Source organism: Blennius ocellaris (assembly GCF_963422515.1).
Source record: "Blennius ocellaris genome assembly, chromosome: 6".
In the NCBI taxonomy this organism is placed as follows: domain Eukaryota; kingdom Metazoa; phylum Chordata; class Actinopteri; order Blenniiformes; family Blenniidae; genus Blennius; species Blennius ocellaris.
In genome coordinates this window covers 17,273,725-17,289,879 of record NC_137655.1, presented here as the reverse complement: position 1 = coordinate 17,289,879, position 16,155 = coordinate 17,273,725, and the positions used below count along the sequence as shown (strand labels likewise).

The following is a 16,155-nucleotide window of genomic DNA, read 5'->3' as shown; positions in this document are numbered from 1 at the left end:
TTCTAACTTTGCCTCGGTACGGGAGCCGAGCGGGGACCGGCTGGTTACGCAGCGGCCGTGGGTCTCCACCCGAGAGTATGGCGGCTGGAATCGCTCCGGAGAGCGGGGGAGAAGCGGAGACATGCCAGAGATGGTGAAGAAGAAACAAAGAGACGCAACTTCTCGGATCGAGTCTCCACACAGTTTGCGCTCGCGCTGGCGTCCCGAGGTCGACTCCAGCGGGGAAAATCGCGCGTGCAGTTCATTTCAGAGCTAAGCCACTGTTTTGTGTGTGTGTGTGTGTGTTTTTTTCTCCCTCCAGTGTCCTCGATGGAGCAAGTTTGTTTTGTTTTTTTTGTTTTTTGTTTTTTGTTTTTCCTCCCCCCTGATGCATAGAGAGCGGTGAGCCAAGCAGATGAACACACCGCACGCTGCACATCACCCGCGGATCCGTTCCTCCTCCCGGTGCTCGGTTGCGGACGGTCGGATGCTCCTCGAGCTGTCAGCGTCTGGCCTGCATGGGGGGATCTCCACAATGAAATCCATCTTGGGGCACCGAGGCTTTGTGCTCTGCCATAGCTGAGCAAGGCGGCGGCGGCGGCGGCGGGGACCGTGTTTATTGACCAGCCAAGATCAAAATGGGACGCGGCCGGTGAATGCGATTCCTGCGGTTTTCGAGTTCGAGTCAATGACGCGCGGAGATTGAGCCCCTTTTCGTCTTCGATTTAATCCGCGATGCGCGAGTATAAAGTGGTGGTCCTGGGCAGCGGCGGGGTCGGGAAATCCGCCCTCACCGTGCAGTTCGTCACCGGGACGTTCATCGAGAAGTACGACCCCACCATAGAGGATTTCTACCGCAAGGAGATCGAGGTGGACTCCTCGCCCTCGGTGCTGGAGATCCTGGACACGGCAGGTACCGAGCAGTTCGCCTCCATGCGGGACCTGTACATCAAAAACGGACAAGGATTCATATTGGTCTACAGCCTTGTCAACCAGCAAAGCTTCCAGGACATAAAGCCGATGAGGGATCAGATCATAAGAGTGAAAAGGTTGGTGAAATGAAGCACAGGAGAAGCGTCAGATCCCCTCTTGTTTGTCATGTTGTTGGTTATTTACCACACATTTCAAGGTGGCCTGATGGGGCCCTGCTAGTTGCAGGATGGGCCTGTAGGCCTGAGCTGTGAATGGAGATGCTGGTGCATCTTCAGGGCAGCCCCATGGAACACCTGCTGGCTCTGTTTTGGTGCCTTCACCCTGTGGATCCGAGTAAATAGCATGTGAAATCCGTCCACACTCAGCAACTGTTATACTTTAGACAAGACAACAGTGCAGATCCATGTTGTCCCATCAGCCTGTCTTCTTGCCATACTGAACTACATACTGGATGAGGTCCACTGTGCAGGAAATACCCAGGATTCAGAGTAACTCAGGTTCTGCAGAGAGCACAGTGGCAGTGGTGGTGGTTGGGGGGGGGGGGGGGGTGGGGGGGGGGGCAGCCTCATTCTGCAGAGGAGAGAGGATTTTATTTTTTAATTAAAAAGCTGCACAAGCTCTTTAGGAAGAGCAGCACAATTGAAAGTGTGAGATTGTCGGGTGTCTGGTCGCCGCTCCACTGATGATCCAGATATGAGGTCATGAGCTGCTTATCGATACAAGAGAGGGGTGAGCCGAGGCTGCTGCTCTCATGTTATTTGGGTTCCTCAGCTCGAGGCCACAAGTACTGTAGCTTACTGTACGTTCAAACGCCAGTACAGCATTGACGTGTTTTTAAATTAAAAATTAAAAAACCCTCCAAGAACTTCCATCCTTCAATCCCATAGATGCTGCTGCCACTGCTTAGATAAGCACTGGTGACCGTCCCACGTTTGTTCGCTCAGTTGTGGTTGAGTGTGCAGCCAGCCTGCACTGGGCTGTGGGTCCATCAGTCACCGAAGGTGTCTGCGGTAATGTACAGTCAGTTTAGGGCCTGCGATCGGCTCCAGACAGAGAAAATGGAATGATACACACGCCTAGTAAAATCAGCTTATAGCTCATGGTGTTTATTCACACAGCTCATTTCTTGAGATAACGTACAACAACGTAAGGACACTGCAGCTGTGTCATCTTTAGGCGCCGCAATCTTTTTTTTTAGTGACCGTGCCAATTCCTGCCTCTCTCCGCTCTCTAAAAATGAAATGGCATCGGTGTGAACGTGTGTGTTTGTGTTTGTGTTTGGCTGCCTTTAGTTTTTTTGGTCACTTTCTCCAGGATTTAGACTTTTGCAAACGCGCCCGCCAAACAATCCTATTAGCACACGACTCCAGATGAAAGAATGAGGCCAACATGTTTTCCCCACACGAGTTAAGAATGGGGAAGAAGTATGTTTTTCGGTGCGCGCCGTGTGTGTACATGTGTGCTCACACGGCAGATGCAGCCAGGCTGTTATGCGATTTCACAACTAACGCTGTTGTCTGATAACACTGCCGAATTTATTTTCTGGAGCAGAAAACGTCACACTTCACACGCTATTCCTACGCAGGAGGTACATTCAAAGTCCGTGTGCGTCACGTGGACTTTTATCAAACTTTAGTCTGAGCGAGAAACAGAGGATTCCCTTGAAACGTGCAGGTCGTGGATAGTCTCTTAATACAGTTATCGAGCTGCTTGCAGTCCTTCTTTATCATAATTTGTTTTGGATGGTAAAGCAAAGCACATATCTTCTTTCTTCACTTATCCCCCCCCCAAAAAAACAAATATTGAATTAACATTTCAAGCACATACCATCTTCTACTAACAACAGCACATTCTGTTGCAACAAAAAATACATCAAATGGAATATTTGCTCAACATCTGAGCAGGATTTGCTTTCGCCTGCAGTGTGTTTACTGACTTTTAGAATATGTAGACAGAATTATGTTGAAAGCTTCTGTTCACTTGCACTTATAAAAAAAAAAAGAAAAAAGGGTGACTTGTTCCTGAAACAGTGTGATTCTACTCTTCTGGTGACGAGATGCTTACAGACAGCAGTCCAAAATAACACGACTATACTTTCTGTAGCCTCCCGTAGTTCAAAAGGACACACTTTCTTCATCCAAGACAGGAATGTTCATTTGTAGTTCGCTTTCTCTAACCATCAAAGATCCCCATCATTTGACAGTGATGGGGCTCATTTGTTGAACAGTAGAAAAACTTGAAGACAGTCATTCAGCCCAGGTTTTCTAATTGCATCTGTCTTTAGAATTATCTTTATGTAGAAATTAACACAAAAAAATGTATTCCTTTGGAAGCGTCATGCGTAAAGAACAAAAATGAAAAAACGATTAAAAAAACCAATACATTAATCAAAATTAATTAACACAGTTACATGTAAAAATGATGCACTTAAACTGACCAAAAGTGACTATAAACTATTTGCGATGTTCCGTTGTCACTGTCTGTTATGCTGGTCATAAGACAGCTGGCTCTGGGTCCTCGCGATCAGTGATTTCCAGCATTTAATTCGCGTATGTCACAGAACGCAACACATTATAGGATGTGTTTATGAGGTTGTAATTGTACAGAGTGTGGTGGGGGTTCAAATTTCAAAGCAAGTTGTTCATGTTTCTGGACAAACTTTGGGTTGTTTTACTAAATATGTAAAGGTGGTCCCGTTTGGGTCGACCTCAGCAGTATGCATATACACGCTTTTTTTTTTTTTAAATGGTGTCGCTTTGTCCCACTGATGTACAACCTGCTCCGGGGGTGAGGGCTCCTGGTCCCACAGGGCCACCATCCTGCAGAGCGCCAATGTGTTCCTGCAATGAATGGGTTATTATCGGCGCCTCTCGCAGCTTCATCGTGACACGTTCATTAACTTCAGGTATATTGGAGGAGGAAGATATTGAAAACATGCAGGACCAGGAGTGCCTGCGTCTGCTGTAATGCAACAACAGAGGCGGAAGAGGAAGGAAGGGAGGCAAATTATTGTGGATAATCATGTATCTTAAATTAAATAAAGTTTATTGAGAAAATAAATGCATGCAGCATTTTTGTTCAGCCTTTGAGGGCGTGTCTCTGGGAGAAGCCTTGAACGTACACAGAGACTGCTGTATGTCTGTCAGTGCTCGTTCCTGATGTGACGTTGAATCGAGGGATTTGATCTTTTTATGCTTTCAAGAATGACTTTGCACTGTGAGAGTCCCTCCTGTTGCTTATGTATTCAAATAAATGTTCAGACCATCACAGAATGATGTGGAAAGCAGCATACACAGCATGGATTTTCGATTTTCAAATGACTCGGCGCTGTTATACTGTTTGCAATATTCTGTGTCAAAATTCAGTTGATCACAACATGAAAAGTGATTATTGTTTTAGCCCTAAGTAGTCCGAGCTTCTCTGCGTTTCGTCATCCTGTCACTCCTTGCCGCCAAAGTACAGATGACCCATCACTGCCGTATCGGCACCCGTTCAGGTCAGAGGCGCTGCTGTGCGTCGCTCTCACTCTGAACCCTGTCATCATCTATCAGTGGCCGCTGATAGAGCAGAGACAGGCTTCAGCGCTGAGGCCAGAGGTGCACATGATTAAACTCGGCTCTGCTTGCGTCCGCCGGGACCTCGCTTCAGCTCCCGATAACTATATGTCAGGGATAGGCTGTTGTGACTGATGCCTTGACGCAATATTGAAATGGAAGTGCGGTCAGAGATCGAGATAGAGGTGAAATTGGGTATTGTAATAGACTGGGAGTTATCACTGGTGTCCTTGCCACACATTTCCACATTATATCTGTTGGTTATTTAATTTCAAGTGAAAATTTGGGGATTTTGGTTTTCGTTTCGGAAATGTTTTGCATTTACATGGCAACGTTTTGAAAACGATGTCCGTTTACAAGGAAACTGCCAAACAATAAAAATAAACGCTGAAAATGTAGTTATTATGCTTAGCCATGACTTGGCGCTGTTGCTTGTTCCCGGCGGACGATAAAAGGTGGATTTCTAATACAGGTGACTCTCAACTATAAAACTTCCAAGACCCAGGAGAATCTGGACTGGGAGTCACGACACTCTGGAGGCAAACATTGTTGTTATTTTCATCTTTTCGTAGATATGCAGAAGAACTACAGTATTTACTACAATCGTGGTGTAGTAGCGTTTTGAAAAAGTTGCATTATCCTTGTGAGCAGTTTTCAAAAAAGTTTTCAGTTGAAAATATTGTTGTGCAAAAGGGGCGTAAGTATGTTGGTGAGCGTGGGTTTGTCCACCAGTGTTTGACGTCACTGTATTGTTTTAGCAAAGCAGAAATGGAAGAAGATGTGCACAGCCTTTCTTTGATGTGTTTGGGGGGTTTAAAGGTCAAGAGCCGCTGCCTCGCCTGATTTCAACATCGTGCTCGGTTATTATTTCAAGTCTTGCTCGTTTACCAATTTGACAAAAGGCTCAAGGTTAGCAGATGAAAAGCAGCAGACCAGATTTTATTTTCGTCCGTTGGGAAACCTGCACTGCAAAAAGGTCAATAATCATTACTTGATAGTTGACTTGGCTCTCGAAGTTTTGCCATAAAAGCCTGCAGGGCTGCACCGTCCAGCCTCTGAGAGGTTCTAAAAAGTTGTGTGTGTTCTGAGTGTCAGATCGTCAGAGTCGAACTCGTCAAACCAAATGCAGAACATAATTATTGAAAGAAATACACATCAGCTTTCCCCAGCAAGCAAACAGCAGGCGTTTTCATCTATTCCAGGATGGCTCAAGGGACAGAAATGTCAGTCAGCTGATTGATCGAAATACCACTTTGGTCCGGACTGAAATATCTCAACGGAGATTGGATGGATTGTGCCAAGAATTGATGCAGACTCCTTCAAGAAAATACATTACACTGATGAAGAAACAGAGTTTTCTTCTGTCGCACCAACAGGAGGTTAAGGGAACATTGCCAGCTGATTTAGCATGCCAACTCTCGGGATAACTTTTAATTGCATTTTGCGATTCATTTACTTGTCACCAAACATATTGCTGCGGTCAAATCTGTCAATTTTGATTAGTTATTAAATCACTGTGTAGTACTTGCTTCAGTGTCATTATCATTTTGTGTTAATCAGTGTGAGCTTGCTTTAACTGCTGAATTAAGATGATCACAAATATCAAATGTGCTTACTTCATAATCGCGCTCTCAAATTAGTATTAATAAAAATGTTCTCGTAAAATTTAATTGGTCAGTCATTTTGGAAAGGCCTCTTTGAAAAGCACGGAGGATTACAGTGATGCACAATACAAATTATTAGTCGTTTCCAAGCTCAGCAAACTGAGCAGCCGGGGAAAAGCACCTGGGAAGTCCAGTCATCATTTCGCAGCACAACATTGAACCGTCCCTGGCAAACATAAAAGGCCGATTTGATAAAGAATGTATACATCTTGGTGCTCTCAGCTGCCACAGAGGCTTGCGCACAGCAGGAGCTGAACTTCCAGGCCATAAGGCTGCAAGGCAGCTTCACACTGCGCTGCCTGTATATATTCCATGATATAGTGGGAACATTAAAGACGCCCACATGGTCCCACCACCCTGAGAAGGAATCGAAAGCCAACCGTAGAGCCTTGATATTTCCTGAGCGATAAACACTTTGTACATTATACACACTCTCATGCGTCTTGGCACTAAAAAGGTTTTTTTTTAATGGAAGTAAGAGTGAGGAAACGTTTGCAATGTCGACTGTACAGCAGCTCTAATATCACGACCACCCGACTAATAGGGAGGTAAGTAACTTTTGCGAGCATTTCGAGGCGTGACTCCACAAGATCTCTGAAGGTGCGCCGTGGTTTTCACTTCAAGGTGTTATCAACAGAACATTTTCAATGTGAAACCTCCATTACTTCATGTGTGTCACTGACGGTCAGAGTGTCTTGGTGGCTTAGGTAAATATCTAAATATCTAAGCTTTTTTGTGCCGTGTGTTCCCAAATCTATCAACCTGTCTCGTATGAAAAGTGTCACGTGAACAAAAATTAACTCACTGATTTTTGTTGGTGTGGAACATTTCAGACAGGATATAGGCTTTACTTTCGATTGAAAAAACAACAACAACAAAAACAGATACTGATCAGCTGTAGCATCAGCACCGCAGTTCGGTGAAATGAGTGACAGTGATTCTTCTCTTTATCGTGTGTGGGTAGGTATATCAAGCAGCAACTGAACATGTTGTCCTCAAAGCCGACGTGTTAGATTCTGACGCTTGCTCACTTTTCGTTCCTGCTTCTGAGTGATTTGAGTTTGACAAAGTTGAAAGCATCTCTAAAGCTGAAGCCTTTTTTTGAGGTGTTCTCAGCTCCCGTAGACAATAATGGTGGTTCTGACAAAAAAATGTGTCTGAATTCACAGAGGATCACTGTTTCTTATGTGAAAACGAAATGGGAACCTCGACAGTATTAAGCCGGTTTTGTAATTGTTCGGCTGCTCAGGGTATTTCCATGTAAACTTCTGTAGAATTGTTTGCATGTATGTCCTAGGATTCTCGCCAATGTGCATCAAGCATGATGTCACACAGCACTGGAGTTAAAATTGGGTATTTAGTTCGTAACTGACCTGTCGGAGTACTATTGCTGTACAAGAATATTATAAACTCAGGTGGACTTTTAGATTTTCTTTTTTTTTTTTTGACATAGATAATGACAAGGAGGAGCACTTATGGAAACAACCAGGGGACATTCTGTCCAGGCATAAGTGCTTCATGGCTTTTTTTATTCAGCAGGTCAAACAGTGAGTGTTTTTATGTGATTCCCTGAAGAGTAGAAGGAGGCTGCTAATGAGTTGTTTTATGGATCCTAATCTAACTGCGAAGAGTTTGTGAAGTCAATGCGTTATCAGAGTGAGACATTTTGAGTGGCCTATTGAAATTTCTAAAAAAAAAGAAAAAAGGCTTTGCAGAACAAGATATGATTTACAGACATTTAATGGTAAGGTGAATGGTTCTGTAGTGAACTGTTTAAAGTATGTTTTCTCTCCAGTGACTCAGTCTGATGAAGTTTACGGTGAAGTGGCACTTTGCATTTCATATTTTCCGGGTGTTTTTCGAAAGCAAGAAAATGTGTCGGGCTGCACCATTCCCTCCAGGCCGACACTAATGTGGCGTAGTACCGCTGTAATACATCAGACTCAAGGATGAGTGTACAGTCTGTCAAACCCACTGTGCATTTATCTTTGTTTTGATGTCTCTTGGCCAGTGTCTCTATCACCATATTTTAAAAGGATGCAGGAAACAGGTTTTTTTTTTCTCCCTTTAGCAAAATGTAAGTAGCATCTGTGGCCTTGTCTTTTTATTTTCAATCGCAGGTTGTTTGAGAAGGGAGAGATCTTTAATCCGTGTTACGAGTCACGGAGTCGGCTTGACGAAATCTTAGTTTGCCTTAACGTGGCATACATTAAGCTTTCCTCTCCCGTCTGACTCAGCTGAATTCTCTCTTCTGGCTGAACTGAAGACCTTCCATGAAGAGTCTATTCGCAGGAGACCCAGCACACAGCTCGTTCCCTCCTTGATCTTGTCAAGTCAAATCCAAAAGGCTCATGGGCCGCCGGGTTCCACCATCCGTCAACAAGGCCTGTGTGAGTTGATCGGCATCATGCATAATAGATAAGATGTGTCTGGGCGGGTTTGAGTGGATGTTTGCTGTCGGGGTGTTCCAGTGCCTGTGGCGTGAGGCTCACAAGCCAATGGCTAAAACGTGAGGTGTCGTTTGTGCCGCGGCGCAAAACACAGTCAGGCCCAGTTATTCGTTTGTCTTTGAGGCTCGTGTGTTCGGTGGCAACGGGCGAACCGCCGCTTCTTCACATCCAACCGTCCAGACGCCGAGCGGCCGACACCCTTCACGCCGGGGCCCTGGGAGCCTCGGTAGCCGTGGCAGCCGCTGTCTCACACCTCCTGGGACTACTAGTTTTCTCCTCTGTTATTATGACTATATTTAGACCCTCTCCAGATGTCTTTGTGCTGCGTTCCTGTTATGGCGAGGCCCAATTGAGCTCTATAACTGGCATGCGACTGATGGGGAAGAAAAACACAGGGTGTACTCCGGGTTTTAATATGACGTAAAAAAGGACCAAGTTAGCTTGGGATTCCTTCAGCAGTTTGGCATTTAGAGGCCGTGTACTCAGTTGATGTCTGACACTGACACATAGGCAGCTCCAACAAGTGACGCAGGTGATTTCTACGGTCCGGACATCTAGATTAATTTAATTATGTGTGTGATTGTGCCACAAGAATAAACAGTCTAACCTCTCTCACTCTTAGTTAAACTGGACTATATTTGATTTAGTGCTGCAAGTTCAGACAATGCACTTCATGTCGTCATGTCTAGTGTCACTTTACCTCGCCTTCTGTGTGGGGTGTTGGTTTTTGGGACTACAGAAAGATTCAGCTGCGTGTCTTTTCTCAGCATGATTTTTATCCTTTTTAATTCTGGCGAAAACAAATGGTAAATTAAACATTGAAGGTCAAAACTATTCATTTCTGAAAACGATGTAAGCTTTTGTTACAGCAGTTGTGGTCTATATATAAAGGTGGATTCCACCAGCTTATAACAGGGATATTTTCTATCAGTTTATAATAAGGCTGGCATTCATCCAAAAACCTTGACTATGTGTGACGTGGACGCTGGGTGTCGGGGGGGCGCAGTACTGTTAACGCTCTGTTGGCGAGGCTCATCCTCCCACAGTTGGAAAACTCCTGACAGGATAGTTTGGTGGCCATGTACAACCTTGAGAGATTTAAAGTTGGAGAGTGAAGCTCAAACTACAGTTGAGTTGGAAAAAAAAGAAACATTTGGATGAACCTTAAGAGAAATAGCTTCATTAGTTCAAACTGTGGCGTGAAAATCCTTTAAGAGAACTCTCTTTGCGCTTTGTACTGTTTTTATTGACATCAGCTTTTGCAGTTAATGAGCTCCAGACACTGTGCGCTGAATGATGAAGCTGAGAGCTGTGAGCTCTAGTTTTTCATTCAGGTTGCGTCTCAGCTCACAGACTTTTTTTTTTTTTTTTCGGTCACACACCACCTAAACCTCTCGTATTTGAATCCTGGTACTTCCTCTCAGCTGGTGGGCTGATCCGGAGAACTGAACAGAGTGGTTGAGATTGAAGTTTCGTTGGATAATGTATTCATACGTGAGATCAAAGTCGTCCAAGTTTAAGCTTATTTAACACTTGAGGCCTGCAGCAGAGCTCACCTCCTTCGCAGACTGACCTGAAAAAGTATCTCAGTCCCCACCTCTGTGGTCTCTGCTACCAACTTTCCTTGTGTCGAGCTTCTGTCAATACATCAAACATGGTTGACGATGATGTGACTTTTTTCTGTGAATAATTAACAAGAATGTAAATTTCAATGTCTTTGTGCACGATTCTGGGGGGGGAAAAAAGGAATGAAAACTTTAATGTTGATGGTTTGAATAAGGCTTTGTTTTTCGCTGCTATGCACTCAAACATCCAAACTCAGTTGAAATGATGACTCCAACAGATGGGAAGTGCTTGTTTTGCTAATCTTGCTCACAGATAGCAGATGAAAGAAACAACCTGTTGTTCAAAGGATGTGGCTGTGCACGATCCGCTACCGTCTGATGTTTCTGAGCTTTGTTATCTCCTCTGAGGTGCACAAAACTGCCTCAGAAGGCTGCGATGTCATGCAACATCAAAAGTGATGTCGGGATCACATCAGTGAAACTGCGTCGCTGCTGCTTCGTCTGATAATCACAGAGTCTGCGTAGTCAGACTGGCCGTCTCCTCTGGCTGTCCTCAAAGTGTTCCAGCTCCACAGTGGCATGTGCTTCGGCCACATGGCAGGGAGTTCACAGCTCAAAGGATTATACCCACTTCCTTCCCTCAAGGGTCACAGCTCTGCTCCCCATTTCCTGCTCTCTGCTGGGTCAGGCTTTGGACTCGGTGCTTACAGAGCTGGGTGGGCGGTGGGGAGGTTCAGTGTGAGCACCTCGCAGCAACAGGAGGCCGTCGTGCCTCTTGATGTGAAAAGCTTCCACCCACAGCGAATGACCATGTGTACACTAAAGTAGAAACATTTATTTGGACAAAAAAAAAAACAACATCTTTTTCTTTCCTTTTTTGGCCTTCCACCCACCACAAGCCCACATTTTGCACCCAGCTGAGCTTTTTAAAGCTACTACTCACCAAATGCAGGATTTGGAAAAGAGACGAATGAATGGTGGTCACATAAATGGAGAAAGTGGCTTCTTAATAAGTAGATAGGACGTCAATTAGTGCAGGCTAAATTCTCACTTTGAATCTCACTGAAAGTAGCTCATGAATTTATTTTCAAGAAATTAAATTAAACCTGCTTCATGTTACAATCAGTCAACAAGCGAATAACTCGCCCAGGAGTCGCAATTATAACATTAAACAGAGGACCTGGCTATGGCTTTTCAACACACAAATGGACAATTTTCATAAGAAAGGTGATTGTCTGAGTTTTTAAGGTCCCTGGAAGATAGATCATAATTGTTTCAGTGATCTTCTGACTTCCCTTTGCACCACATATAGGCTGACATTTGTGATTTTTAGTGAATGTCAGCTAAACTATTGAAAAGATTGCAATGGCATTCGATATATGCATTTATGCCCCCCCTCAGGAGGAATGATTACGGCTTTGATGATCTCCTGACATTTAAAACGCTGCCATCATCAGCTCCAAAATTAACGTTGTCCTTCACTTTACAGCATGTCCAGACACAACTAATGACGATCCACTCGGCTACATCGGTAGCTGACATCCCTACTAATTATAAGAAAGTAATTTTGAGCCTGCTCTTCGACTTGTTCAGAGGCTTTGAGATCATCTTTATGTACGTTCACTTGCAAAAAGGATCAATAGCTATGCAGTTTATCTGCTTCCTGAAATCCATTTTACACGGACAACATGCTGCATTCATGGATGTAAATATGAACGCTCCACGTCTCGCTGTGTATATTGATTTTTAAGTTGTTGTGCAATCAGAGTCGTCAAAATTAGGAGCAAACAATAAAGGGAAGAAGACGATTAAGAAAAAGAGCATGACTTTTAAAAACAGCATTTTGTGCAGCAGCAGCTGCTGTCTCTCTGTGTTGATGTAGAGTATCCTGTCAAGTCACACCTGTGATAAAAAAAAAAGTAATAATATTAAACCAGACACTGGCCACAACAAGCAAATCTGTCAGATGTAATTGCGTTCGAACACTTCATGAGTGTCAGTCTTTTTGTTTTTTCTCCCTGTGTGTCCTCAGGTACGAGAAGGTTCCTGTGATCCTGGTGGGGAACAAGGTGGACTTGGAAAGCGAGAGGGAGGTGTCGTCCAGCGAAGGTCAGGCCCTGGCCGAGGAGTGGGGCTGTCCGTTCATGGAGACCTCGGCCAAGAGCAAAACCATGGTAGATGAACTGTTCGCCGAGATCGTTCGGCAGATGGACTACGCCGCCCAGCCAGACAAGGATGACCCCTGCTGCTCCTCGTGCAATATACAATAGCCCCTGGGGCCTCCGAGAACAGGCCGTGAAGAAAAAAAGAGTCTACGTAGAGGAAGCTCCTTTGACTTGCAGATACACAGCTAGATACAAACATGCACATTGCCAATTAAATGGAAAATTCATGGTTGAACGCAACGGATTTTAACTCTGTGGAGCATCAAATTTGCAGTGACATGGTTATTAATAACGACATGTGAGTAATGCATACATTTTGAATGAGGAATGCCAGGAATTTGCCGCAAGAGAAATTGACAAATGACAAAAAGGAACATGCCCTCGCCTTATGTTACTCTATTTTGTGGTTTTGAGTCTTTTTCAGTTATCCGGGAGCAATCATCAGACACAAATCTTTATGTTTTAGGTGTTCAAACAATCTGCTGTGAAGACGTTTTTTTTTTTGTTATTTGTATTCCCGTTTACGCACAGAAAACCAAGATGCATTGTTGTGTTAGCATTTCCCAGGAGTCACTGTACACAAACACCAATAACAGAGCAGCTGTATGGGATCCAGTGAGGAGTAATTGATTTACAGTATGAACAGGATTTCTCCCAGTGAAGTTGTGCTTGTTTTTTCTACTCATCACAGGGCTGAACCAAAGAGGTGCTGAAGGCACCTCCATTTTCTTTTATATATCTATTTTTTTCAGCCGTTACAGAAGGAATAGAGACAAAAAAATACAAGTCAGTGTCTTTCTCAAAACATTGGTGCAGTCATCTCTTTCCTATTTTCTCACTTTGAGATGCAACAGTAATCATCGCAGAGTCTTTCACATATCGTGTGATGTTTTGTTCTCCTCTCTGGGAGACTCCGGAAGCGGATTGCAGAGTAATAATGCAACCGAGTGCTTCATCCTGTGGGGACAAAGAGTGTTTACACTGTTTCTCTGCAGTCTTACGGTTCTCTGAAAAAAACCCTTTTAAGAAATGGGTGATATTTAAAGTGAAGATGCCAACATTTGTCATACTTTACACTTATTTTACCTCCTCCGGTACCGACGGTTTCGACATCCTGATGCCGTTCTTTATGTGTAATCAAATTCATAGTTGCGACTAGTCACAGGGAAGGCAATGATTCCAAGAATAATAAATGGTAGTGTAAATATTTTGTATTGAAAGTGCCAGCTCCTGTGAAGACACTGACTCGACACACGTGGAATTGTCAACTGTATGCATGGCTAGTAAACAACAAAGGACTCTTATTGTTTGAGATTAAAATAGGCTGTGGAAATGTGCAAATCAAACACACACACGTCTGGATCTGGACACTGTTTCAGCTGTACATCTATGTTGCCACGGGAACCAGACTCTCCCCGTGTGACCATTTTCATTGTTGATTTTATATTTTTTTATGTGACCATTTAACTCTATCCCTCTCTGAATGGTGACACTTACATTTGACACCTGAACAATAAAAGTGCGATCAACACTCGACTGCAACTGCCAAGCTTCAGTGAAATGAAGTGAATGGATGGACACACGCAAAGTAATGCTGCTTTCTCATGTCTTGTGCCCTTATCGCGCCGTTTCTCTGTGTGGTGTTCATTCGTAAACACTGACAGAATAACAGATTTCCACTTCTTCATTAAGACTTCAATTTAATCTCTAACAAAGTCTTTCACAAATGAAACAGATGAATGCTTTAATTGTGTCAAAACTAAACAGTAATGCTTTGAGCACTGAAATAACACTTTTAAGCAAATGTTTTGGCTGTTTGGGATATGAAAACTCACTTCTTAGCCTAAGTTCTTAGCCTGGACTTGAATGAATGTGCAATGAACGGAAAAAAAATCACAATATTGCTAGAATACCTCTGGAAGTAGCATATTTTTTCACAATACAGATTTTCAGGCATATAGCTTTTGTTTTGTTTTTTTAAATTTGTGGTCCACTTAATCAAAATGTTGTTTCATTTTAAGCACTTTGTGCTCAATGTTGAAAAAAATCTATATAACAGATTGAATGAAATTTAAAATGGAGACAGAATATTGTCATAGTTTATTCTTGATGTGTTTTTCTATTTGCATTTGGGTTTCTTTAAGTGACATAGATGCTGCAACATGACACAGATCTTGGTTTGAGTAATAAGAGTTGAGGATGGTTACTATATAAAGCTGGTAGAACGTTTGAATCCCAGCCCCACAATCACTCATTTAACAGCATTAAAGCAATAATCACTTTGAATCACACTGGCCTGCAGGGTCATTGAACGTACAACTGGGCCACGAGGCTTTTAAGAGAAACGATCACAAATGTCAAATCACCGCAAAGGCGCACACTGTTTATAACAACCATTTCAAACAAATTCAACCATGAAAACACTCAAAATGACTCCAAAGTGAGAAAAAGAGTGAGTGGCCGACAAGTACAGTGGCCATAAAGAGACCCGAAGAAACGACATTGGGGCGTAAAATAATGACAAAGAGAGGGTAAATCAACAGAAATAGAGAATGCAGTGTATGTTTGGGATTGGGGAGTCTTTCTGGATCACTCACAGAATGTACTTTAATCACAGCTGAGAGGGGCTACATATTGAGCAACAAGCGCTGCTTGATACTAACAGGTTTTGTTTTTGTTTTTTTGAGGTACAAGGCCCCCAGATTAAAACAAGTTACCCAAACATTGCTGCATGTGCATTTTTGCAGCTTGGTACATAGACAGTATACATTTTATGCCTCTATTGGGTCCAACAGAGTTTCTTAGAGGCCAATTGTGATCTGAATATGTCTGTTACCGCAGACGCCTGTGTGTAATGTCAGCGACCTCTCTGACCTCTCTTTAAAATGTGACACATATCGGTGTGGTATACACTCGTAATTTGCTCATCAATCTGCAAGAATCGGTTTCCCAGCATCTCAGGCAGTGGGTAATGGTCTGTAAGTAAAGCCTATACACAAGATAAATTAGTTTCTATGTGAGCATCAGGCAACTTCGGCTCTATTTTGACTCAGGGGAGATTTAACAGTGGCTTTCTTTATGGTTAAAAGACAATCTCCTTGGATTTTGCTCCTCATAGAAACGCAGATAGACAGTTTCGAACTGTTCAGCAATGAAGGCAAAAGAAGGAAGAGGAAACTGCAGCTATGACAGTCCCGTGATTGCACTGCTCCTTCACTCATTGTGTTTCTATATTGACACAAATATTATAAGTGGAATAAGTGTACACTCAATGAGCATTCATTTGAACAAAAGTTGATTTTTGGCTGCAGGAAGTGGCCGTTTTTAATTCAATCTGCCAAATGGTTACAAGCTGGTGAAACTTTATCCTCCTCGTAACAACATGAGTAAGTCTGGTCCTCGTCAACAAAGGACAAGGTGCGAAAAATGTTCAAGCAGCTTAAAGAAAACAAGTTTTAGTTGGAAGTTATTAGTAAGCCCTTTTTGATGAGTTTATTTCTAACATGTATTTATGAATAAATCCTTCAGTTTTGGTGACATAGATTTGGAGTTAATCCCTCATGTTACAGGGCATTGAACCAAAAACTGAAAATGAAGGTAAAATGATTTTAGGGGATTAGTATAAAAAAAAATGCTTCTGACATGACCTTTTTTCTCTTTTATTTGTCCTACAACTAATTTGAAAGATTATTTTGACTGATGCGGTGTGAGAGCAGCCTCGTGGGGAAACACTTGTTAATAGTTGTGCGAGCGCCTGAATCCCCTCTGTCTGCATCCACCTCCAGCCACCCGACCTGCGGGAGCGAGTACAGAGCTGATGTTTGTGGTCTGTTTGTGCAGTCCTC

The 16,155-nt window shown here is 43.3% G+C and overlaps 1 protein-coding gene across 1 annotated transcript; it reads left to right on the top strand.

The window, feature by feature from the left end:
* Window positions 1-69: 69 nt before the first annotated feature.
* rap2aa (RAP2A, member of RAS oncogene family a) lies at window positions 70-13,836 on the top strand. The gene is made up of 2 exons (XM_080497546.1): window positions 70-1,028; window positions 12,178-13,836. The coding sequence occupies exons 1-2, from the start codon at window positions 715-717 to the stop codon at window positions 12,413-12,415; spliced, it is 552 nt and encodes a 183-aa protein (XP_080353672.1). The 5' UTR covers window positions 70-714; the 3' UTR covers window positions 12,416-13,836.
* Window positions 13,837-16,155: the final 2,319 nt, after the last annotated feature.

Bases quoted from the DNA above. Each gene is read 5' to 3' on its own strand.
- rap2aa (XM_080497546.1), top strand. From the start codon at position 715: ATGCGCGAGTATAAAGTGGTGGTCCTGGGCAGCGGCGGGGTCGGGAAA. The intron at 1,029-12,177 runs GTTGGTGAAATG...GTGTGTCCTCAG, and splicing joins CAGATCATAAGAGTGAAAAG to GTACGAGAAGGTTCCTGTGA.